Below are 25,194 nucleotides of genomic sequence, written 5' to 3' on the forward strand. Positions count from 1 at the left end.
GTTGCGGGCTGCAGCACCTTAGTGAGAACGGCCAGCTTACAATAACTTAACATTGTGGTAATATGGGGAAAGACATCAGTAAAGTGGAGCGAGGACAGTGGAGGGCCACCATGATGGTCAGGGACTGGAGTATTTGCCCTGTGAGGAGAGGCTGCAGGACTGAGGCTTGTTCAGCCTGGAGTAGAGACAGCTGTGGGAGACCTAAGAACAGCCTGCCAGGACCTGCAAGGAGGTTATCAAGGAGATGGAGCCAGGCTCTTCACAACTGCATATAGCAGGAGAACAAGAGACAATGGGTGTAAGTTGAAACAGAAGAGATTCATATTGCATATGAGGAAAAACGTATTCAAAATAAAGATAATAAGGCAGCGGAGCAGGTTGCCCGGAGAGGCTGTGCAGTCTCCATCCTTGGAAGTTTTCAGGAACCCGGTCTGACTCAGACTGACCTTGCTCTGAGCAGGGGCTTAGACTGGGACGTCCTGAGGTCCCTTCCAACCTGAATTACCCCGTGATCCTATGATCATTTGGTCAGTAACTACTCTTCCTTGAAAGCTATTGACAGTACCTCTGCCTTTGCTCTGCTACACATGGACATACTGTGCTCAGGGGAACTGAGCCAAAATCCATAGGGAGGTCATGCAGTACGAAAACCCAGGGAAGCAGGTTCCTAATTTCACACAGTGCTGCTTTCAAGCACTGTTCCTAAGATGCCAAACCAATAACCTAGGTCATTCTTCATGTTTGAAGGTTTGTCCCTCAGGGAAGATGAGGGCATATGAAGTCCTCTTTCTGAGAAGTGCTTTAAGAATTGCCCACTTTCAAAATGGCACCTATTTCCCTTGGCTATTTCATGGACTGAAGTCACAGCTGCTATCTTGAAAAGATGGCCTTTGTCTTTCTTTTGCTTCCTGCTTGTCAGAAGTCACTGCTTCTGCGCTCCCACGCACAGGGGACCACCCTCCGCCTGGCCGACGGCTGTGCTTTCCTTCCACTGAGGGCAATGGGAGGCCCTGGGTATGCTGAGGAGGGAAAGAAAACAAAATGCCTTCAACAGAGCTGAGCTCTGAATTCTGAAAAATATTAGCCAAACGAACAGTGCCTTTAAGGAGAAAAACTCATGAATTACAGCAGATCTGGTTAAGAGAAAGCCTGAGATAGCAGGGGAGAATGTATTTTGAATCACGTGTAAGAAAAGCAGGGAGGAGGGGAAAGCATATGGAAGGGGGTAGAAAAGAATCACTGGAAATCTGAGGTATGTGGAAGGAAAACATAGTTAAGGGACCTGCTATGTACTCTGTTATGTACTTCAAGTCTAGAGAACTCACGTATTTTTCCTTTTTAAGGGTGAAAGCATTTTTCTTCAGCAGTAATAAGCCTGGCCTTTAGTGACTCTGTGAAAAGAGAAAGTTAAGTGATTCAGGAGTGGCAGGCAGAGAGACAAAAAATCTAATGCATCTTAAAAAAAAAATCTCATCTGGAGATTAGCTGAAAAATTAGATTGTTTGTTCATTTCCATCTCTAAATAGGTTAAGATTTTTTATTCTATACAAGCCTATATTTTTTGGGTTGACAAAGATTGGCTTGGGGATGCTTTATAGCAAGCCTGTGTAGCATTTGCCTACAGCTTACTGCTGTGTGCGCAGCACTACTCGGCTGCAGTTTCATTTTACCATAGATAATTTTTAACCATTTACTGTGAGGCATTATTGAAAATGAGATATGAATCTCCTTCTGAAAGGATCAGGTACTGAAGAAAAAGTCAGAAGGAAAGTGCTGGCATGGTTGAATCAACAGCCTTTCCTGGTACATAACTAAGTGCTTAATACCCCACTGCTCCCAGGGAATAATGTCATTTGAACCAAATGTTCTTGCTTTTTATCCTCTTGCATTGCTGACCATAAAAATTAAGCCAATGGCTGATGTTGGTGTTTATGTGATTACAGATTGCGTGTTTTTTTCTTCCTTCCAGGTCTTGGCTTTTGTTCTTCTATTATAACGGGCCCTACTAATGTGACAGTCCTAGCTGGTTCAGAAGCCCGGTTTAATTGCACTGTGTCATTAAGATGGGTAATTCTCATCTGGTTGTCAGACGGAAGTCCTGTCCTCACTGTAGTTAATCCTCAGGGAGCTATTGTAACATCAGACCGCTTCACCTCTCAAAATTACACCAGCAGTAATGGGTTTACCTCAGAGCTGATCATCCACGACACGCAGCTGAGTGACTCTGGTAAAATAGAGTGCAGCACCCAGCAAGCTAACGAGAGTGCCTTTGCATTTCTTTCTGTTCAAGGTGAGTATGGCTGCCAACGGAATGCTACTTTATTATAGTGTGCTTAAAGAAATCCTCTGATGGATTGCCCAAATTATCTTATGAAGGAGTACATGCTCCTATTTAACATTCTTTGTCTCCTGTCCTCCTTGTCTTAATTTTTCTGTCACAGCAGTTTTCAGAGTCACCCTCAGAGTGCCATTAAAAGAGGATTGAACTGCCCTTGTTTTTTCCCATTGCGTCTCCTTACTCTTTTTTGGATTTCATGGAAGTCATTAAAGCCTGAAGGCTATATCAGGCCAACTATCAGTCAATCAAAAATGATCTTTTGGCTAAGGACAGTAGGGACTACCCCATACAAACATCTTTGCATCGATATTCTGCTCTTTTTAGTGCAGATCTCCCTTCTGTTTTCTGATTTAGGACACAGTCCTAAAGCCAGGTTATTTGAGTTTTGTTTAGTGGAGTGTAGAGGTAAAGCCTCTGAGACACAAGGTGATACTCATCGTATGATTGCTGCTGTAAGCTACCTTTTCCAAGGAAGCAAAAGCTCCCGTGCATGAAGCCCCTGTGTATGAGACCTCTTCCTCCCCAAGCATCATTAGTGACGCAGTGCATCTAGTAAAGCAGAATCTAACCACCAGACAAATCCATTTGTCAGAGATGCTTCATACAACAAGAACACCTCATCATCTACCTGTAAACTTTTCCTGATAAATCCCAAGAGCATGCTTAAAATTTACAGAGAAACACAATTATTACATTATATTGTCCTTCAGCTGGAAATATATCAGTATGACTAAAAAGTATAATCTATTGCTTTTTATTGAAAGGCACTGAAGGCTGAGTCTAGTGTTTTAGAGATAGTGGGAAACAACGTGTTGTTGCAGCTGCAATATCTGCACTTTTATGTCATGCATATGGTACATCAGTGTTAATAATAGTTGTTTTTAAATTCATATCTCAAGACATGACTAATTTTGGGTAGCAAGGTAAGATTTGAAATTATCAGTAGGAAAGCAATGCATCCAAGTATTCTGAAGGAACAAAATATCTTTTCCCTCCTACAGTTAATGGATCTTTATTCATCAAAAATAGCACCTTTACAGTAAAAGAGAACAGAACAGTTGAAATTGCTTGTGAAGCCTTAGGATGGGCTCCAGCTCCAGACATTACCTGGATGGCAAATGACTCTTTCATAGATAAGTCGAGGTATGTTACCCAGCAAAGTCAAGGATCTAATGGCCTTCACAATGCCATGAGCGTCTTAACTTTGACTCCAACGGACACTGAGATTTTGACTTGTTTAGCTGATATAGAAGCACTCCCTAGGCCTCAGAATGCAACTGTAACTGTTTTTTTTCTCAACTCTACTCTAGGTAAGTGGATGTTTGTTATACTTTGCCTATGCTACTTTCTCAGAACTATGCTTTTTTGTTTTGTTTTGAAAAATCTTTTACTTGCAAACCAAATACTATGAGATGTGCAGAGGTGATAGAATTAAGACCTGGTTGTCACAACTTCATACATAGGTAGGGTTAAATTCACCACTGTGAGAGGACTGATACAAGTCCTATGAACCAGAAAGTCCTACCTAAGACCAATCTGAACAAAATGAATGAATGAAGCAAAAGATCTGCCACTGATTCCTACTATGGATTCACTGCTAACAATCCTTGGCTCCTTGTACAAGAACTCATCTAATGAACTTAGATGTGAAACATCTTTGATTATGGCATGTCCCATATATGAAAATAAGATTCTAGACCTCATTCGCTCAAGGCCAAACCCTCAGGTGAAACTGTGCTCTGCTATATTCAATACCAGCTTTACCACTGACTTCAAAAAACCTTGGATTTCATGCCCAGTTTCTGCACACAACCCAAAATAGATCCTGCACTAGCTCTCCAAATGCAAGCAGAAAGTTCTCTGTATGAGCACTGAGCAGATGTGAGGGAGCTAATGTAGTTTGCTGGTAACAACCCCAAGCTGCACTGACCTTGGCACCCAAGTGGGGCTGGGTAGCATTCTTGTCATATGCTGTACCCCAAGGTCTATGTAGATCCAAGAGCCATTTGGCCTGCTCTCTTCTTCCTGATATGGTCTCTTTCACATCCTAGAAAAATACGCATATACGTAATAACATATGTGGAGTTCTTTGGACAGTGTATTAGGTTGCCTTTTGTTTCCTTGTATTTAAGGAAATTTAAGGTGGATTTAATGCACACATAAATGTCAAATAAATCTTTCAAGAACTATTAGCAAGACCCCTGATAACCTTAAATAGTTTTGCTAATACTGTAAACAATTTTTTGTAATGCTGCTAATCTTTGGCCTCACTGACATCCTACAACAATAAATTCCACAGATTAACGCATTCACAGTGTTAGGACACTCATCAGGCAAAGCATGACTTTTATCTGCTTTATGCTGTCAGTGTGAAACAAAGCAAGTGGGACTATGAATAAAGATCTACCTCACAATCTATCAGAATCCTATGAAAAATGCTTTTCTTTTCCAAACCATAATACAGTAAGAACAAGTAAGAAGAAATATTTCCCTGTGGGTTAGCAGTGTTTAATGCAGATGAGGAGATGATACCACTCTGTCCTTTGCAGCTTTTCTCTGGTGGGACTGGCCGAGACTCTCAGTCGTAAAGTAGAGGAGTCTCAGGGCAAGCTGAGCTTGCACCAATAATCACATGGTCATGAGGCTGTGGAAGGAGTTGAGGTTGCTGGTAATGGGTACACTGCTGGCTATGGTGGCACAGCCCATCCTATAATGGCATCCTTCTTGTTAGCCATACATTGTGGTATGGAAAATGCATAAGTTGTATGGAGGTTTTTACAGTGGCTCCCCAGGTATCTTCTGTACAGAGTAGGGCCTTAAATCTACGCTTCTTTTTTTGAAGTGGTGAGCATCGCGAACTTCAATAATCTTGTTGACAGCTTTTCTTGATGAACCAATTCTTGTTCTGTAATGGGTGAATACACCATGTACGAAGACATTCTTACAGTAGATTGACGATCAGTGTGGTAGAGAAGTTTCTACATATAAACAACCAAAGAGGTTGAGTAACTGTGCCTTTTATTTTACATATGAATCATTATTAGCAAGTCCTTTCAGAAGTACTCATTTTGTAATGCAATTGAAAAAGGTCATTTCATCATTTTTAATACAACTTTTTGTAGTCAGATTGCTCCTAATTACTGACTAAGCAAAATAGAGCTATCCTGAGGAAATTAATAAATTCCCCTGCCTCCTCATTTGTGAACTACAGAGGTATCCACCCTCAGTTTCCATAGCTACTCACTGTAAATCAGAAGAGGAGAAAAACAGATGTCATGAAGCACAATTAGTGTATAATTAGTGATTGTATAGGACCATCATTCATTTCTCTTTGGAAAAATCATTGTGCAGCAGCAGACACTCAAAATTTGTCAGGCTAGGAGAAAAGGAAATCTCTGAACTATGAGAATGAAATAAAGACGTGACATTTACAACAGATGCAGATATCTAATATATATCATACTTTAAATATCAGAACTTCTCTGACTTTTCATATACAGACTCACCCTTAGCCAGATATGTCAGGAATGAAGAAGGCTAGCTTCAAACATCAAAGGAATCTTTCCCAAAACTATAGTAATATCGATTTCAGCCCTCACTTAAAAGCTTGAGCAATCATCTAGTTCAGTTCTCCTCCACGTTCCTCATGAGCAATCCTTGTCCATTCACAAGCATTGTAACCAGAAAACTTCTGATCCTTCTTCCACAGCCACTAACTAATAAGCCATCACCTGGCAGGTGAATGTGCTGCCTTCCTGCACATCTGTATCAGTCTTAATCTCAGGCCTCTTTTTACAGTTAACAAGGTGATGCATTTTCATCATGGTCACTCCGCTCTCCAGAGGTGCCTCGTTCACAATTCAGTTTGGCTGAGCCCCAAATTTGGGAACTCCTATGGAGTCATCTCAGCAGAAGCAGTCACAGAGTTGTTCCTGGGACATGAGGCCCTTGGCAGAGTCCCTTAGTTGAACTTAAGCTTTTTGTGGCTTCAGTGTTGACTTCATGTGGCCTTTGCACTGCAGGAGCTCAAGACTAGGGAATCAGCCAGAAGCCTGATCTTCCTTTGCTTTTATCTTAGCCACAGAGCTCCAAAGTTTCAGCTTTGTCTCAGTCTCATTTCTCCTTGGTCACCAGCATGTCTCAGGGAAAATTCCCTCTTCTGGAGATGCTTTGCTCTAGTAAATTCTCAAGCAGCTTTGGGAGAAGCTAAATGTTAGGATAGCAGCAGAGAATGGGCCATATAGTATGAGAAAGTGGCTTCATCCACATTTAGCACCTGATGTAACTTGGTGTGGATGTACGAGTGGGGCTGAAAGGGGTTTAATTCCTTCATCTCTCAGAGCCCCTCTCTTGTGCCCTAACTTACATGTTGAGCTGGTGTCCCATGTATTCATACTTGCTGGTCACATCCCCAGTTTCTTTCTGGATATCCCAGAACTGGGGAAAAATTACACTGCAGAACAGCCTGAGGGTATTTGTGTTGTCTCCTGTCTCTCTTGCTTCTGCTCTGTAGCGCCTCTTTTGGCAGGTAACCTGAGCCTGATGGGGAGCAAAATACCTTGGTCACGCAGCCAGCATGGAGGTATGGTCCAGCGCAGAAGGAGCATTTGGCTTCTTCCTTCATGCTGGGGCTAAACTACCCCCTATAGCTAAGAGAGCTGTTTTTTTCATATTTCAACTATCTTGAAATCCCTATGGCATGCTTTATAGAACAACATATAATAAACTATAGGTACTTGTTGCAGCACTTCTGGATGAAAATGTTTGTTATGAACGAGTTTATAATCAATCGTAATCACAACTGATTATAGCATGCAGAATTAACTACTAGTCTGCAGGTTACTGAGTGCTTGTTTTCCTTAATTGTCACAGGAAATTTAAAACGCACTGATTGTGCATTAGGATTAGAGAAAAGACTGCAATGAATTGCTTAATCATAATGACCTGAGCTTTGGAGAATTCAGAATCCTAACACAGGCCCTAGCTTGCCAGAGGCTTCAGTCCTGTATCTCTGCAGTCCAAAGCCTCCAAACCCCAAGCACATAAAACTCTGCAAATCTGTAGATAGAATGGATTTACTTCTCTATCCCCTGCCATTAGTAGAGCAGCAGATACTCTGGGTCACACATCAGGGGAATAGCTGTGACACTGTGCAGCTACTAATCATCCATGTTGCTGCTGTACCTTTCCCAGAGGCTGTCAGGTAAATGTTGGCATGCAGTTTTTAATTGAGACCTCTAGCAAGGATGTGATGTGCATAAACCCAGCATGACAGAATGAGTATTGTCAAGTTTGTATGTGTCTCACACCTGTAGTTCAGATTGGGAGTTTTTTCTAAACAACTGCCAAAGTGATTTTTGGGCAGCTTTCCAAAGGGTACCCAAGTTAGAAGTGGTCCTGAAATATTTGGTCAAAACCAAAGGGCAGGGTGATATGACAATCAAAATTGACATTTTCTTTATGCGTCCAGCTGCATAAGGAATATAGGTATTTTCTAAATTCTGCACATGTGGCAGCTCTGTTAGCAAAACCATTTATTCATAGCAACGAGTTTCAGCAAGACATTGAATTATTTTGAAATCACCTCATTTAATACTGTAGATTACAGCAAAGACAAAGGAATATTTTAATGTTGTGAAAACACCAGAAGTGAAGAGGGCTTAGTAGCTGCAAATCCCAAAACTGTGTTACTCTACAGTTTTTGCTCTACACTGCTCTTTACAGTGGATAAAGTGGATAACAGATGACCTACAAAGTATATACCAAAATCAAATACTTGCTGAAATCAGTGAGAAATCCCAGTATGAGATTTATCAGAAGATCATATCTACCAGATAGACATCTCCCTCCTGCCCTAGCCCTTAGTCACCTAAGGCTATCATGGTGGCCAGTGGGGAGAAATGGACACTTCTTGAGAGCTGTTCATCTTATCCAAAGGGACACATACACATTTGGCCAAATGAATTGTAATTCAAAACACCTATTTTCCCTCCATGGTCTAGAACAACTAGGCAAGATGCTTAATAAAGTACAGAAATAGTACAGTATAGTAATACAATATAGACATCTAAATTGAATCTTAACCCCTCTCCCCAGCCCCAAAAGTCTCTGAAGAATGCTGGGAGACTCAGAATATGTACAAAATAAAGTTTCGGTAAGAAGATTACAACTCTGTATTTTTCAGAAAGAGAAGTAACTATGGGGAAAGTTACAACTGCAACAAGGAATTAGCATTTGGAAACATTTTAAATTCTTGGGCACCGTCCATATATACAGAATCCTGTCATTTGGAAAAACACAGCCTCCTTGTTAAACAAATAACAAGCAGTTAAAAGCTTCTCACAGAAAAGGTAAATATTCTGAAAAAGCAGGTTTCCAGGCTCTAACAATACAATGTTTCTCCATTTAATTTAACAGAAAGTGATCACCGTGAAGACAGCACGAGCACATGGATTATTGTACTTGCAGTTGTATTGTCACTTGTTGGTTTTGTTCTTCTGATCTTTATCATTGGGGTTGCCGTACGCTATTTCTGCCAAAAGAAGAAAGGTAAGTGGACCTTCACAGCTGCTCTGTGCATTAAAAACAAGCAAACAAAAAACCAAAAAAAACCCCAAATCCTTAAATTAGACATAAATCTGGTACTATGTTCTGGTATGGTTCAAAGACCTGTAAGTGAAAGTGTGAGCAGATAGATCATGCTCTTGACCAGTAACCTGAAGATGCTTCTTACTTTCACCTTGTTGTTTTTCATATAACTTGCTTTCAAAGTAATCAGTGGCCCACCGGGTTTGCCATGCATATTAACTACATGGGGGTAGTAGTTTTCAGAAGTACATTAACTTTCAGTGACATTTAGTTCCTGTGCTGAGGTTCTTTGTTGAAGCATACCTTCAATGCTGTATTTGTCAGATATTTTCCTAATTTCCAATTTCTGTGTAAACTGTTCTAAAGGGATATTGCACAATTTTGTAAACAGGGAGGAGAGATGTTCCTGTTGTAACTAGAACACAATGCACGCTCTAAGAGGAGATCCCTAGTAGGGCATATTTATTTTTCCTGCATTTTAAACAGATTCATTTTTTCTTTCAGGCTCCACGTATCAAAATGAGATAAGGTAAGCTGAATAAGGGATTTTTTTTTCTTTTAGCTAGATTCTTTCAGGCTGCTGCAGGATGGTGAAAGGGATGTGCCAGCTTCCCTTGCCTCATGTTCGCTGACCTTTGGGTCAGCCCTGCTGTGCGACTTGGCACATTTGGGCATGCACAGCCTGGGAGAGGGCTGCCTGTGTGCAGGGAAAGGGACAGGCCGGAGGGGCAAACAGCAAGGGCCACCATCCGCAGAGGATTGCGACTTCTGTTTCCATGATAACCTGGGCGAAAAAAACCCAAAATCACGCAGCGACAACCCTGATTCTGCAAGCACTACGAGTGGGCAAGCACCCCCCCCCCTCTCTGAAGCTGATGGGCAAAGCAAATCCTTAAAAACTGGCTCTTTGCAGGAGGTTTTCAGGCGCCGGGTGTTTGCAGCAGCGCCCACAGGGGGTCACTGTGAGCCAGCGGCTCGGCCCGGGCTGCCGCGGGGCTGCGCCGGCACCAGCGACCCCGAGAGGGGCTGGCGAGCCGCTCCGCCGTGCCCGGCTCTTGCAAATTCATTAGTGGCTGGCGATAAAAAAACAAAACAAAACAAAACAAAACACAAAAATGCAACCAAAAAAGCCGCCACAGTGATGAGCATCAAGACTTCGAGTATCAGACTCGCTTGCAAACAAAGCCGTTCGTACATTATTGCAGGCAGGGACACGTGAAAAAACACGACTCCGCAGTCATCAGTGTTAAGAGCCTATTCACTACATGATGCTATTTTCTCTAAGTTTTTAGGGAGCATTGTAAATTCATACACAGCTTATGCTTATGGAGCGTTTAACTTCTTAATCTAACGGGTTTGCAGTCCCGTGCAACACTTTGCCTCTCACTTCAGTAATACCTAGCGTCATTAATGGCCTCTTGGGGGGAACTTTTTGTAAAGGCCTGTTGACAGATTTCCATTTATACTGTTCTTTATTGATACAAAGGAAAATACAGAAATTAAAGAAACCCTATTTTCTCCTGAGGAAATGATGTTAATTATACTGTGCCGTACCAGTAAACGTCTAGGTGATTCCTTATTTCGTGATGTTTAATCAGTCAGGTTACCAAGTGCAGCTATATAAATAGGCAGGACTAAATCAGCTGGAAACTGGAGGCCAAAAGCAAGTGCAGCTTGCCTATTGGTTTTGGTATAAATGAAGCACTACAAAGCATTTTTACTTGTGTTCTAACTTGGTTCTGCCAAAAGCCTGCTGCAAGGATCAATCCTACTATGGCAGAATCAACTGAACGTGTGGGGAAGCATCTGCCCAGCAGCAGGGACTGGTACAGCCAAGTCCATCTCCTTCCTGGGGATTGTGCCCACTGTTGCTGCCTTCAGAAGTTTGCACAGTGCTTCCTGTCAGACATCATCAGCAGGCCCAGAACAGGCCCTAATATTACTTTCTCCATATTCTTTGAATCCGGTCTGGGGTAAATAAAATTATATCTTCATGACATAATGTGTTTTTTAGATCCCGATACAGTAAAGCCCTTATTTGCCCATTAACTTTAAACATGGGTTGTCCTACTGTCTTCAGAAAGGTTACTTGCACTCTTAATGTTAAGCAAATGCATAAGCACTGGGATGAGTCCAGGCTCTAGGGTTTAGTTTGGATTCAGGAACTCAGTGTTGACCATTCTGCAAAGTTTCAGCATGTGTAAATAATGCTGCTGAAATCACAGGAACTATTTACAGTTACTTCCAGGTCTTGTAGGTGTAGTGCTTTTTTGGAGGGGAGAGCGGGGGGAAGTGGAGGGAACCTATCTGAAGTAAAAAAGAATGAAGATTCTCTGGATTTCTGATGCCACCTTGTAGTAGGAGGAAGAAGAAGTGAGACCAAAGATGTATTGTTTTACTCCCCACCACAAATACCTTTAACTTGTCTAACCAGCTTTTTGTACCTCCTGCACTTTTTTGTAACTGCTTCGGGTTTGGCTACTACACTGAGTTTCTTGAAATCTAAGAATCAGATAAAATAGACTGTGCAGTATCATCTAAGATGTGGAGGTGGTATTATTAAACAATTGCTCTTATCTTTCAACAACCTTGACAGGTTTCTTGGTGGTATTTAACATGTTTACCTCCTAAAAAACAACAACAAAAAAGCACTTATCATAGCTGGCCCATCATATTTACATGTGCATCAATGATGCCCACCTGAAGCTTTATGCATCTTTTTGCTAAACATAAAAAGTAAATGCAGCAGTTTCCACAAATATTAGTAACCAAAGATAATTCACCATTCACCTACAAATCCCTGCAGTGCCACAATCCTGCCATGAGTTTGTACTCGCCACCCCAAAAAACTAGGCAAAGATGGATCTGGGCCTATACTGGGGAGGAGTCTGTGGTAGAAACAGATGAGTAGGAGCATCTCTTGTAGCATAACAGTCATGAGTAACAAGTACACTCTTTTCTTAGTGTCTAGTTATGCAGGTCAATTCTGCAAATCCAGAGATGTGTAGCTTTAACCAAGGAAGTTCTATTAATTTCACTGTGACTATGTTCATGTGTAAAGTAAATTCCAAAGTAAAATATTAACTTCAGAGTGTACAGATAAATCATTTGGGAGTGAACTCCAAAGTGGTGATGTGAGCTAATATGCTTTGTTTTGCAACTGGGTGAGCTCATATCACAAAGATGATGGGTTATCGCAGGTGACCTGACCTGTGTTCCCTCACTGAGCCACTGACTATCCTGTAATTCAGAATCTGAGATCAAAATTCATTTCCTACAAACCCTATGATCTGGACCAGACACTTCAAGTCTTAGCAGATTTCTCATTTGATTTTCCTGCTCACTGATAAAGCAGATGATGGAAATTTTCTAAGCAGAACTGCATAGATAATATTTATACAGGACAGAATTTGCAACAGATAAATACTTGGAAAGCCCAGAAATATTTTGCATCTGTTTCTTCAGGAGTAAGACATATCCCTTTTTCTCTGTTTTTCTGTGCTGTTACTTAAGAGTTCTCCTATAATGAATTTCTAACAATAGGTACTTTTATTTCTAGAAAAGCTTCAACTAAGAAGAAAAATAGTGGCCATTCACAAAACAGCCAAAGAAATAGTAACGAAAATCGTGGATACATTCCAGAGGAACCAAAGCACACAGAACACATCCCAGGTGAGTCTAAGTCAGTGAATCACATAGCATTGAGCTGCCTCTCAACACAAGCGTTACAGACAATATGTCAAGCACTTAAATGATGACATTTCACAACACCTTGTGGTGGACTTGTGCCTGGCTTGAACCTTTTCAGTGAATTTTGGATCTTTTACAACATGGTCTTTCAAAACTACAGGGAAAAAGTCAAAGCTCTTTGCAGTTGAATTTAATGTTAGGTTTTCTTTTTTCTTTTTAATACCTTTATTCTTCTAAATTCCCTCTAGGGCCAGAGGTGAGAATACTGGATTCCCATATGAAAGGCTATTTAGGCAGTATTTTGCAGTTGGACCGCAAAAAAAAAAAAAAAAAAAAAAAAAAAAAAAAAAGGGAAAGAAAGAAAGAAAGAAAAGAGGCAAAAGAGTCCACAGGAAACACAGGAGACATCATATGTGCACTTTTGAAGAAGCTCTTTTACTTTGGTTAACTAGTGGGACTTGTGCTGCTTCTCAAACTTCAGCTGAATGTGTGAAAGTTTCAAGCTCGTCCATCAATTTTTTTTTTAATATTTTTTCTTACTGTTTTTTTGCTACCCATATAACTGAACAATAACCATCTTTTTGTGCAATAAGTTGTTGTCATGTCCATTTGTGCAACATTATCATAAAAAATACTCCCTTTTGTAATGATATTTCAGGATGGTATATCGGTATCCTCATAACATTTCACACACTGTAGGCAATTCTTTGGTTTCCTATCTCAGAGACTATTTGCATATTTTGGGGGAAGATATAGCCATGGGTGAGAAAAATTGTACCCATGTGTTTTGCCAAATGTCATTGAATATTGTTTCCAACAGTTATCCCATAACATGCCACATAATTGAGGAAGGAGATCTTTATACACAGCTTCCCTTCTCTCCTTTCCTCTGCCTCCAATCCAAGTAATTCCATGAAAAACAAAAGCAGTGAAGCCTGGTTTCCAAAGTCTCACCAGTTCTCATGAAACATTTTGAATATGTCAAACTTTCTGAAACTGTCCAACAAGTTCAAATGTTACTGAAGTAAGCAGAGATGCACACCCACATCGAGCTTAAGCAGATATTCTTCATTTCCTTAAGAAACTGGGCTTACATTTACAGCAATGACTCTTATGAATTTTATTCATCAGTGGTGATGAAATGCATAATGACTGCAAGCAGTGACAGGGTAGAACATGCAAGTAACTAGAGGGGCAGGGGTTGGAAAAAGCCTAGTTTTTAAGCAGCTTATATTTTCCACAGGAGAACATGGCTGAGCAACAGTCCTTTGCAGTGCTTTTCTCCTCATTGCTGACTGCATTTGTAAAAATATATTAGTGAATTATGATTTTACTGATAAGTGACTAAGGCATTATAAATTCTAGTCCTTAAGCACAAGGCTTGTTCTATAGCAAATGTAAATCTCCACCAAATCTTGGCCCACCACTTGCATGTGTAACCACATTATTATCAAAGCATTAAATCAAACACTTCATGGCATAAAATTATTGTGCAGTGTCTATAATCCAGGCATATACCCCTTTCTGCCTAACAAATAAATTATGACAAAATAAGTGCAGTGGAAGGATTTCAAGAGCATGGGGTATCTGTAAAGCTTAACGCAGTTAAAGAAAAAGAAAACTAAAATAAACATGGATAAATTGATTCTACTGGTCCTAGATGGGCTCCTTGCATATTCATTAGATGGAACGGGGCTCACAAGGCATTTCTAGTATTAAATCATATTTAGTTGCATGCCTGGATGGCTTGTGGTTCGTGTCATGGTGGATACTGAATAACAGTAATCTTGTATATTTTTGTTACAGGAATTATCTCTTTTCCCCCAATGGCTTCCAAGTTTACTGTCCCTGATCCAGATTCATATGCCAGTTCCGTATCAAAGGTAACTGTAATGCGGAGATCTTGACACATTTCACACACTGTGTCAGCCTCAGTGTGTATCGTACTATACTCAGATTATAAACATAGATTTGGGGTGCATGTGGACATTTAAAAGACAATTACAAGTCTAACTGGATAAGTGGAATGATCCTTTCAGCATTCTTGAACCTTCTGTTTATAAGGATAAGACCACTGGGTGTTAGTCTCGCATTTAGATTGATTTTGGGAGGAGGAGAGGAAAGGGGGAAAGAATATTTGAATAAAAGATTTAATAAAGCTTTTGCCGCAGACCTGTTTCCCTCAGCTCCCTGCTATATCTTCCCCACCTCATCTAGGCTAAAGTTGCACAAGTTGCAGGCTTCTCCTCCTCACTCTGTGTCTGCTCCTTACTATCCATTTCATATCTTCCCTCCTCCAAATGTCAGCTAAGTCTTTCTCCAAGTGTCGTGGGTAGCCCTGGCTGGGACAGGCTTGCCATAAATAAAGGCAATTGTCTTCTTATCATTCCTAGGATTACAACATCACTTCCTCCCTCTCCAGCCCCCTTGTTATCATTACTTAAACCTTTTAGCCTTGCCAGCCAGAATAATTCTGTCTCAACTCTTGAGAATTCACTTCTGCATGTATTATACAAACCATTATAAATGTGGAGGTTTGCTTTCTCTGGGAGTGTAATAATTCTGGGCAGCTGTTATACAGGGGCCTTTGCCACAGCAGAGCTCTGCGATGTTTTTGTTGCTCTCCCCAGCTGCCAGACTGGAGAAGATGTGGGTATGAGATGGAGACACTGCTGAAGGTGGGGCTTGGGCTTCCTTGGCAACCACAGTAATCCAGTGCACATTTGCTGCAAACACAGTAAACAAATGTGCATTTTCCCTGGATCATTTCACAATTGTATTCTCAAATTGCACTTCCACATTATAGAAGCACCTTTGGTCAGGAACTTCACAGTGATCTTAGAGACCTTTGATATCTCAGCAGTAAATGATGGAAGAGAAAGCACAAAGCTAACACCCACTCTAGAGTTTTGTCCCCTTTCCACATGACCAAAGCATAAAGAAGCAGAGTTCAGCGCTTATTCCCCGACTTGCTCTGTTCTCAGCTACCTCCGTTCTGAAGTGTGGCATTGGACTCAGCTTCTAGCACAACAGCAATGTGGATCTTAATTTATGCCATACATTTGTAAAATAGTTTTAGCATCGCTGTGACGGTTTTTGCCAATATTCCCTTGGGAAAGCAGCAGCAATGTGGCACTGAGCTCTCCAGCTCAACACAGCGATATCTCATTTATTTTTGAAGAGCTGTTTCATCATGTACAGTGCAGAGATCTGTCTTGTGATGACATTGCATGTAAATCATAGCAGAGCGTGTCTAGTTCTTTTGGCACACAATGAAATTTAGAAAGTATTCAATCAACGATTAAAATAATGATCAAAATAATAACACTAAAAATAATAGGAATGGTAATGATGTATCTATGGCTGGCAGTTATTATGTTTGACACTAATTACTTGTTAAACAAAGTAGTATTAACACAGAGCTGAAAAGCATGCACAAAACAGCTGAGGGTTCAAACATTCCTATAATCACCAGGCAGTTTCAGTGTGACTCCCTAACCACGCGCAACAGTTTTAGACAGAGTTTGATATGTTTATATGGCACCAGCTACATCTACATTCACATAGAGAGTGGCACTGTATGATCAGCTCTGAGGAGCAAATCAGTGGGTGTCAAGGACCAGGCATCTGCACTGCACACATTTCAAGGGGAGGTGATAGCTTCCATTAGCTGTAGTCTTCTCCCTCAGACTGGGTGTTCATTAATGATTGATGTGCACTGGATGTGCTCCTGGAGGGCATCGTGCAGTTTGGTTTCATCTGAAATGGATCCAGTCCGGGCACTGTCAAGCAGCTCTACAGCAAGATCCAAAGTGTTGCGAGAGGGGACCATCAGGAGACTGGGTTCAAAAGGCTGCTCCTGATTCGAGCTGAAATACAAATGAGGTGCAGCCCTTCATGTCGAATGCTAGATTAGATGGCCTAGGAGGTCCCTTGCAGCCTGGTGGCTATGGAAACAGTCAAATCCATCAGAAGGACACAGCAAAGACTTGAACTATTTCTGTTAAACCAGGTGTGTCTGGACAATGTTTAGTACAAGTCTGATAAGGTCGCTTCTACCTGCGTCGGTAACAGCATGCATATTTTTTAAAAATACCAAGAGATAATCTACAGCTGAAAATTGTTTATAATTTTTTTCAGCATGTTGGAGGAACATTCAGGAATCTAAAAATGGCTTGTGAGGAGAAATTAGTTCTCAATTTGAACAGGGCTTCTCAGTGGTGCCCCCATCTTGTATATACAGAAGCTGGTAAGGGAACTGCCAATATTACTTCAGAAAGGTTTACCTTAAAAGATTGTGGATTTGCAGTCTGTGATATAACTTTATAGGCTTATATACAAACATAGTGAAATATTTTCCAGACAAAAAGTGTTTTTCTTTTACATTCATAATCTTCCCCAGTAACTGCATAATAGAAGTTTCCTGACAAGGAGTTGTGTTACTGGATGCATTTTAATAAAGTTCAGCCACGACTGTTGCCAATGAATTGCATAATAAACACCGTGGTGCTCTTTCGTGATAATATATTTCTTGTCAAGTAGGGGAAATCAGATGGCAAGTCATTTAACTGTTTGCTGATTAGTACTGAACAAACAACTTGTTCAGAAACTACCTGCTTTCCTGCCACTGCATTTTCTGGGCACAGAATGTTGTGTTTCTCGGTTGGCTCTCTCTGCCTGGGAGAAACTTTTCCAAAGGTTTTTCTTCTTTATTCTTCTGGATTTTTTAATGATAAATGGGAGGAAAAAAATCAAAAGGGAGACGAGTTACCCAGATAATTTTTTCCACGGTCAAGAAGGTCATAAAGAGGTGGACTCCAGCAAATTGCCTCTCTCTCCATGGATAAGCAGGAAAAATAAGCGAATGTCTTCACGGTGCTTACATGGAGGCAGAAGGAGTGAAGGTCCTCCCTCAGCAGGAGGTTGGGAAGAGAATGAGGAGCCCAGCTTACTGATGGAGAGAGTCAGACAGCCTGAAGACCTAAATCTTCGTCTCTCCACCTCTGCAAGGTCAAAGAACTCAAGATTTCTGTGCTTGGCTTCCTTGACACCTTATGGGATCAGCAAGAAGGATTAACCACAGCAACATGTCAGAAAACAGGTCCAAAGTGAGCAACATTTTAATGGGGAGCCTTAAAATTAGAACAAACTCATGCATGTGAGAAGAAGATGGAAAGCGGGGCAATCACAGTCAATGAAGATTTTCCAACCTGGCATTTTGGTTGGATGGAGGTGAACATATCTACTACACAGCACATCACTCCACTCCCAGGAGAAAAAGGGATGCAAAGTTTCAGCATCTAGGTTAGTAAGCACAGGCTGCAGGTATTGGGATGTCTCTCTTGGATCTCTGAGGGTATCAGCTTCAAATTTGGTACCTTCTGTTCCACATGTAAAAAGCTACAATCTTAAATGATTTGAAATATTAAGGAAGTTTTTGTAACAAAGATTTCGTTTCCTCAGAAGTCCTTGCCCATTGATCCAACCTGGTACAAAGCCCTGAGATACCTGCTGGGTCTCATTGTAAAAGATGACAATGGAAAACCACTTAGGTCAGCTATTCACCATCAAACCTCATTGAATCAGAAACTAATGCAAAACATTCACAGAAGATAAATGTTGCCCAGCAATTGCACCAATCAATTCATACCATGGACAAAAGATTTGGCAAATCACCTTAGGGAAAATTAATGCCTCAGCCAAGAAGAAGGGGAAAAAAAAGATGTGCAAGACATTTAAAAAATGATGAATATTGAACTAAATTATTGAGCTGAGGAAAAAATTACCAGCCAGTTGAAGAGGAGGCCAGGAGCATCAGTTAGGGGGTGCTGGAAGGTCTTCACTCTGATTATATTAGCCAAGAAAAGGTCAAATGGAGAGCAGAGTTACAGGCTTCTGCTTAATTGCATATTTTGTCACGATCAGCGATGGCAGGATAGCAATCCTTGCTCCTAGTCCCCGGGCTGAACTGCAGGCCAAACGGGTGTTAGGGACTAAGGTCCCATCTAGGGGCTGTTTCATATGCCCTGATCTATTATGCAGAGCTCTTTCCAAAACCCAAGTGCAGTGAATGGGATCCCTCCCCTGACTCTAGCAGATTTTGGGCCAGTCTCACACACAGCTAAGCCTGAGCAAATGCCATAGGGCCAGTTCTGCCAGGTCCTGAGTACCATCTGTGAGGAAATGCATTTTTTCAGTCCTATTGGTACAAAAAGAGCTCTAAGTACTCAGTATCTTGCAGGACTGGACAGTCTCCTACACAAGCCTGGTAATAAGTCCATTTAATATGCCATAAATGTCTCTATGATAAATGAGATGATCATTTCTTAAAAGGGAGTGATCATTTATAGTGGGCCAGATTCATCCCTGGTGTAATCCAGCTGATTTTAGCAGAGCTACATGAGGCTTGGATTTGCCACCACAGCCACACTCTCCGTCTTCAATCCAAAGTGAGTCATGGCTCCGTTAATGGGGACAGATCTATTTCGCTTCTTAACTACTCTAAATGACGCTCTATAAACTGGAAATATTATTTAGTTGTGGTTGTGGTTTTATACTGGGGAGAAAATGAGTGATGAATTGTAGCTACATTTATTGCACTGTATATAACTGCACTGACTCTGTGGATTGTTTGAAAAGAAAAATTAAGCTATCAAAATCAAATTAAAAGGCCAATAAAATAGAAATATAAACCAATGACAGCAAATAATTTTACACTTACTGATGAAATGTACTATAGAGTATGTCATGTTATAATAGTCATTGGTCAGCAAATCTTGAATAAGAGCAATAAATATTGATGATACAGATGTGGAAAAGGCAAGTGCAGTTTACAGACTGAAGTATAATTTTTCCAAGTGTCTGTGGAAAAAGGGGAGGAATAAAGCTGCATGGGGGGGATTAACCTCTGTGTGTGTGTGCGTGTGTGCACATATGAATAAAGAAAAGGAATTGCAAGTTTGTGTATCTGTTGATAGACAGGAAAATATGCTGAACGTACTGAAAAGTTTATAGGCAGGAACTGGTTTGCTATTTGAAGCAATGACGCATCTGAATGAGTCTGAGGGTACTCAGAGCTTTTGGGTGGGTGTTTTCCTGTCAATGAAATGAATTTGGAGTGAGAAATAAAAACTGAGAGAAGGGAGAAAAATAACCTTGTAAAACAGAATACAGCTGTTCCTTCATGATTTTTTTGTTATAACAGTTAGCAAAATGTGTGATGCATGCAGACATATTTGGAAGTACTCCTACATTAATTTCAGCAATTTGTTCTAACGCAGTTAGCCCTGGACTTTCTGGTTGGGTAATAGCAGGAAAAGCCTTCAGCTTATCACACATTTCCATAGCATCAGTGTCTGAGGAGCTGCCATCCGTCAAATCAATTTAAAGATCAGAACCCTGTTTCACAATGCCAGATGTGTGTTCATCATTCATATCACTGATGTCATATGGGATGCAAAGTGACTACAACATCCTTGTAATAGCAGAATTCTCTCTTTCATTGACTGAAGATCAATATCCAAAACATCACTGAAGGATTCAACCCTGAAATTGGCTGATAAACATATTATTTTACCTTCTGATTCATCTGTCTATTGCTAGTTCTCTTTTTGTGGGGCTAAAGAGATGAAAGAGATGGAAAGATTGGGCATCTTTTCCCAACCAAAGCCAACAAACCATGCAAAGCTTTGGCCAGCATAATAGTCCCTTTATACTAATCAATTTAAAACATCATCCAGGGCAGATGTAAGTCAACAGAACTTAAATATCTATGGTTATCTGAGAGTACAAAGAGACTTAAAACTACATAAAGAGATGCTGATGATATTTCTTCCTGACTGAGGGGATCATTTTAGAAACTTGCTCCTGTAATGTTGGGCTCTGCATGAACCATTAGAGCTGTCTTCTTTGCCTTCAATGTGTAATATATAGTGAATAATGAAACCACTTTTTCCAACTAGGACTGACAGGACTAGTAGGGCACTGAATTAATCTGAAGAAGAAGCAACTTTGAAATCAAAACCAAGCAGAGGCTCTAGCAGCAGTAGCATATCAGGGTTTAAATATGAAAAGGCTGTTGTGGTTCTACTCCTCTGCATTTTGTATTTGTAACTGCCTTGAATTTGGGATCTTCAGTAGCATCAAAGAATGAATTCCAGGTCACTAAGCTAGCAGCCAGCAGCCTCAATTTCAGTGAAGTTATAACCAGTTAACTGCAACCTCAGTTAGGCTATGCTTCTTCAGAGAAAGCTCCACAGAAAATGGGCCAATACACAGCATGAATTGATTGAAATTCATGAAATTATTCATTAACTGATATCAGAGCACAGTGAGAATAAAATATGAGTAACCCCGGACATCTGCGCTAAGGCAAATAACTGTAAAAGATGCAGGGCCAAGGTGAACCTAGTCCATTATTGGCACAATCCACACTGCAGGCCTGTAATAGGAGCAGATGCTACTCAGCTCCTCCTTTGGTGGTGAGGAGAAAGGGCATCACAGGGCAGGGACTGCGATGGATTCTTCTTGCAGATGAGATTTTTAAGGCAAAACAAGCTTGCTTGGATTACAGCCACCCTAGTACTGTCAGGTAAGGAAGAGTGGTGCAATCTAGACCCAGCTGGCGTGAGAGTATGCCAGCTCTCCTTACTCAAAATCAAATTTAAACCCAAACCAAGTATTGGCTACTAATGGTCATAAACACGGCTTCTTATGACAGCATTATCTGATGCGCTTTCTACTGAGTGTGTTTTCCTTCAGTAAATCTGGGTGCAATACAATATTTTTGTGCAACAAATTCTTGGAAATGTTCCCACACCAATATTTTGCTAAACATGGGATTCAAGTATTTATGTGTGTCAGGAAATTTCAGAGGGAGTATGCAGTGAGGTGCTCTTGAACTCCCTCTGAAACTTTCTGGTTACTCAGTATGCCAACCAGTTCAGTGTGTTTTATACTCAAAGGACAATCCAGAGTATGTGGGAACACACCCTAACTACAAGCATAACACTTGCCTTCATCTTTTTCCAACTGTTTTTTTTTTCATTTTTTTGGTAAATCTGTTATTTTCTGAAGGTAGCAGAAGTCGCAAGTATCTCAAAACCTCTGGCCTAGTGAGAAAGCTTGCCTTAACAGACCTATAATTGAAGGATCAGGAAATAAAAACAACTGTTCTGCATTAATGGAGCAAATCTCATCAGATATTAATCTCCTGGGTAACACAGACCAAAGGAAACCTCTCATGTGCTCTGGAAATGAATGAGTGATAACTCTGTTGAGCACCAGCAAGGTCTTTGGGCTACTGCTGAACCGCAAGAAATTAAGAGCAGCAGAGAACAGCAGAAATATCTTGGAAAAGGTCTCTTGAGCAGGGACAGGCAATCTTGTTACTTCCCAGAGCACCACTCCTCTCTGCTGAAAGAAATGGTAAATAAGGGTAAATTTAGAAATCAGCAGTATGTTTTAGCAACAAAACAGGGAAAAGAAAAAAAATGAGTTGTGTTTAAAACAGAAGGCAGCTGTCTTATGAAATGTTCCTGGGATAGTTATATTTATCCCATGGTTTTCCTTGAGGTGCTGGGACTCGCTAGACACCAGAGAAGTATTGTCCACATGTGTTATCTAACATTTTCCTCTATGGCTTATTCAATAATGTATATGTACCGGATGCATTATTTAAGATGTTAAATACTGGAAGAATACCAAGGCAATACAGACTGTACATGATTAATGCTTGAGAAACAAAATATAGAAAGTTTGGTCAATAGCTGGGAACCAAATCTTAGCTTGGGCTTGATAAAAATTTCCACTGAGAAAGATGGTGAGATTTCCATGAAGATCAAAGGGCTTGGGACAAGGTGGGGAAGTTGTGAAGAAAGCAGCAGCCAGCAGATAGCCTGTACTTGGAGGAAGACAAAAATCAGCATTTGGGCCAGCCACAGCAAGCTGTTCGACAATAGTGTTTCATTTAGGAAGCTATGTGAAGACACAGGATTACAGCTTTGGAAGTAATTTTCATTCCTTAGAGCTACTTTGTAATTATCTACATGAGGTCTCACTACTAGGTTTAAATATCCAAAGCATGCATTTCTTGGATGCATCTGAGAACAAATTTTTCTTTGTTCTTTCCTCTGCAGTTATACTTTGTAAAAGTACATAAGTAATTAAGATTGGAAATCCATTGCACTGAATGCAAATGAGAATAAGGTTTTCAAACCTGCTGGATGTTTGCCCTAATCTGATCTCACTGAGGTCAATTTGAAAACCCTCTTTGCTGTGGGTTCAAGTGGGATCATGCTAATCATGGGAACTTAAAAAAAAAAAAAAAGCCCGCTTTAAATAAACATTGAGATGTTGAAAACTGTCTTTGAGATACATGAAATATTGGTATGCTTATTGTTGATGTTCTTAATATATTTGGAAGGCAACATCAGATGTTTAGTATTTATTATAGCTTATCAGGTAGTTTTGTTAAGAAAACCAGAAGATAAAAGTCCAACATTGTCTTTTGCTTAAAAGAATACAGACTGTGGAGTACACAAGCAGTTCTCAGATAGCACATGACCAATTAATGAATTCCCAGAATTGCCATCGGTGTGAGCATGTGAAGCTTATATAAGTGTTTTATTTCTCTTTTTTTTTGCTATTCCTCTTTGTATTTGGATTTTGAGTGGGTTGCTAATGATAGATTTAATTTTAGTATGATGCTTTGAGGTGAGGGGTTGGCAGGTAACCTCCTGAGGTCCCTTGCAGCCCTACTTTCCTAGGATTTTTTTTTAGTTCTGTAACTGCTTTTATTCTCCCCTAGGTGCGACCTCAAAGACATACTGATAATCCGATCAGTCCAAAGAAAATTAGAAATGTGACACATGTTTAGGACGTCCTTTTCCAGGAAAATCCTCTGTCAGCTGCATGTTACACGTTTGGACGGCTTCCTACAACAAAGAAAGGTCATCACCAGTTCTGTCGGTTTAAGCTACAGGTTATTTTTTGTTTATTTTTTTGATAATGGAATACAATTGCAACCTTTACCACATAGCATACAGTATCTCAGCAATATAATGGACATGAATGACAATCTTAAATTCAGAGGCAATGAATTCCATGAGACTCTAGAAGAACAGGAATCCATGCTTCGGGTCCCAAGGAAGTCAGCAAAATTGGGCAGACATCTTTGGTTATCCACAGCAAGGTCAAGGACTGTCACTGTTAGAGATTTATGAGTTTGGAAGAGCTGGTTAATAATAATACTGGTTAATACAATACCTACTGCATTTTTAAAATTTACTTGATGTACAACTGATCACCTTAAGCTCATAAATCAAGAACATTTTTCAGTTTCTGTTCTGTAATAAAATCAAGGGAAATTTTCATTAGGGGTCTTTCAAAATTACCAACAAAACAATCTATGGATCAGAAATAATTTTTTTTTCATTTCAATACATTCTTTTGTTAAAGTATTTTTTAAAAACAATATTCCAGTGTCAAGTAAAAAGCACTCACCCATGTGCCAGAAAGTCATGTTTTGATTGAAAGGCAAAACTCTTAAGCTGAAAAATGTGGATTTGAAACTCCTAACTTGTAAGAGTTGTTGCTTGAATGCTTTATGCCTCTGTTCTACCTGTGGGCTGAGTTTGTCAGCCAAGTGATGTGTGTCACAGAGAATGGTGGCTGGTGATATCATGCTGCACCCTCTTGTTTCGTCAAGGATGGAATTGACAGTGACTGTGAGAAATACAGCCTGGCTAGGGAACCTAGCCAGTAGAACAGACCTGGCACATGGGACCCTATATGTGCCTTCCCAAACTAAAAATAATGATTTCCAGCAGCAATGTTTTGGCTGAAATTTTATACTTCACATAAAAAATTTCAGCTTATTAATTTTTTACACAAAGGCAAACTTCCTTCACAAAAGAGGCTGTTTTCCAGTATACTCTCTTTTCCAGCCACTCAAAGCATTCTGAATTATCCAGTGTTTTGCACATTAATCTTTCATATGAACCCATGTGTGTGCTTTTTGAGTGATGAAAGAAGTAGAAACAGAACTACTTCTTCAGTGATATTCTGTGCAATGAAAACAAGAAATCCAAACCCTGATCTCAGGAAAAAGTTGTTTTGCATGTTCAGCATTTGGGATCTCATTAAATAGTGACAGATTTTGCACTGTTGGTCACATTTTCTTTGTCAGTCTATCAGAAAAAGAGCTGAAACCAATTCATGTCCTGTCATGTGCAATTGTTGTTTCAAATTCTGGCGGTCTCCACTCTTTCTGTCTTGTGTGGTTAAAGCAGAGTTTTGAAATGCATTCTCTTGAACAACATGGTATGTAAATAATAGTAATGTTATACAGAGAAAATACAAATAATTTATACTGTGGAATACCTGTGTTCTTTCTTTGAAATAATCATGCACTGAGAGAAAGATCAATCTTATTTTGGTGTAAGTATTGATATTGCTGACATCTGCTAGTATTGATATTGCTGACATCTGCTAGTTACTAGTACAGCTCAGTGTAAATTTGTAACCTAAAAACACACAAAAATCCACTTTATTAGAAGAATGCCCATTTTGTGGGAGAG

At 40.2% G+C, this 25,194-nt stretch overlaps 1 protein-coding gene across 1 annotated transcript; it reads left to right on the forward strand.

The window, feature by feature from the left end:
* The first annotated feature begins 62 nt into the window (after nt 1–62).
* Nucleotides 63–24,994, forward strand: IGSF5 (immunoglobulin superfamily member 5). The gene is made up of 8 exons (XM_064505469.1): nt 63–129; nt 1,970–2,290; nt 3,340–3,648; nt 8,756–8,887; nt 9,431–9,455; nt 12,486–12,598; nt 14,423–14,499; nt 23,424–24,994. The coding sequence occupies exons 1-8, from the start codon at nt 63–65 to the stop codon at nt 23,490–23,492; spliced, it is 1,113 nt and encodes a 370-aa protein (XP_064361539.1). The 3' UTR covers nt 23,493–24,994.
* The last annotated feature ends 200 nt before the right edge of the window (nt 24,995–25,194 follow it).

Source organism: Dromaius novaehollandiae, chromosome 1, assembly GCF_036370855.1.
Source record: "Dromaius novaehollandiae isolate bDroNov1 chromosome 1, bDroNov1.hap1, whole genome shotgun sequence".
NCBI lineage: Eukaryota > Metazoa > Chordata > Aves > Casuariiformes > Dromaiidae > Dromaius > Dromaius novaehollandiae.

Coding starts and splice junctions, on each gene's coding strand:
- IGSF5 (XM_064505469.1), top strand. CDS start 63: ATGGGGAAAGACATCAGTAAAGTGGAGCGAGGACAGTGGAGGGCCACC. Junction 3,649..8,755: donor TTTTCTCAACTCTACTCTAG/GTAAGTGGATGT, acceptor TTAATTTAACAG/AAAGTGATCACCGTGAAGAC. Junction 9,456..12,485: donor ACGTATCAAAATGAGATAAG/GTAAGCTGAATA, acceptor TTTTATTTCTAG/AAAAGCTTCAACTAAGAAGA.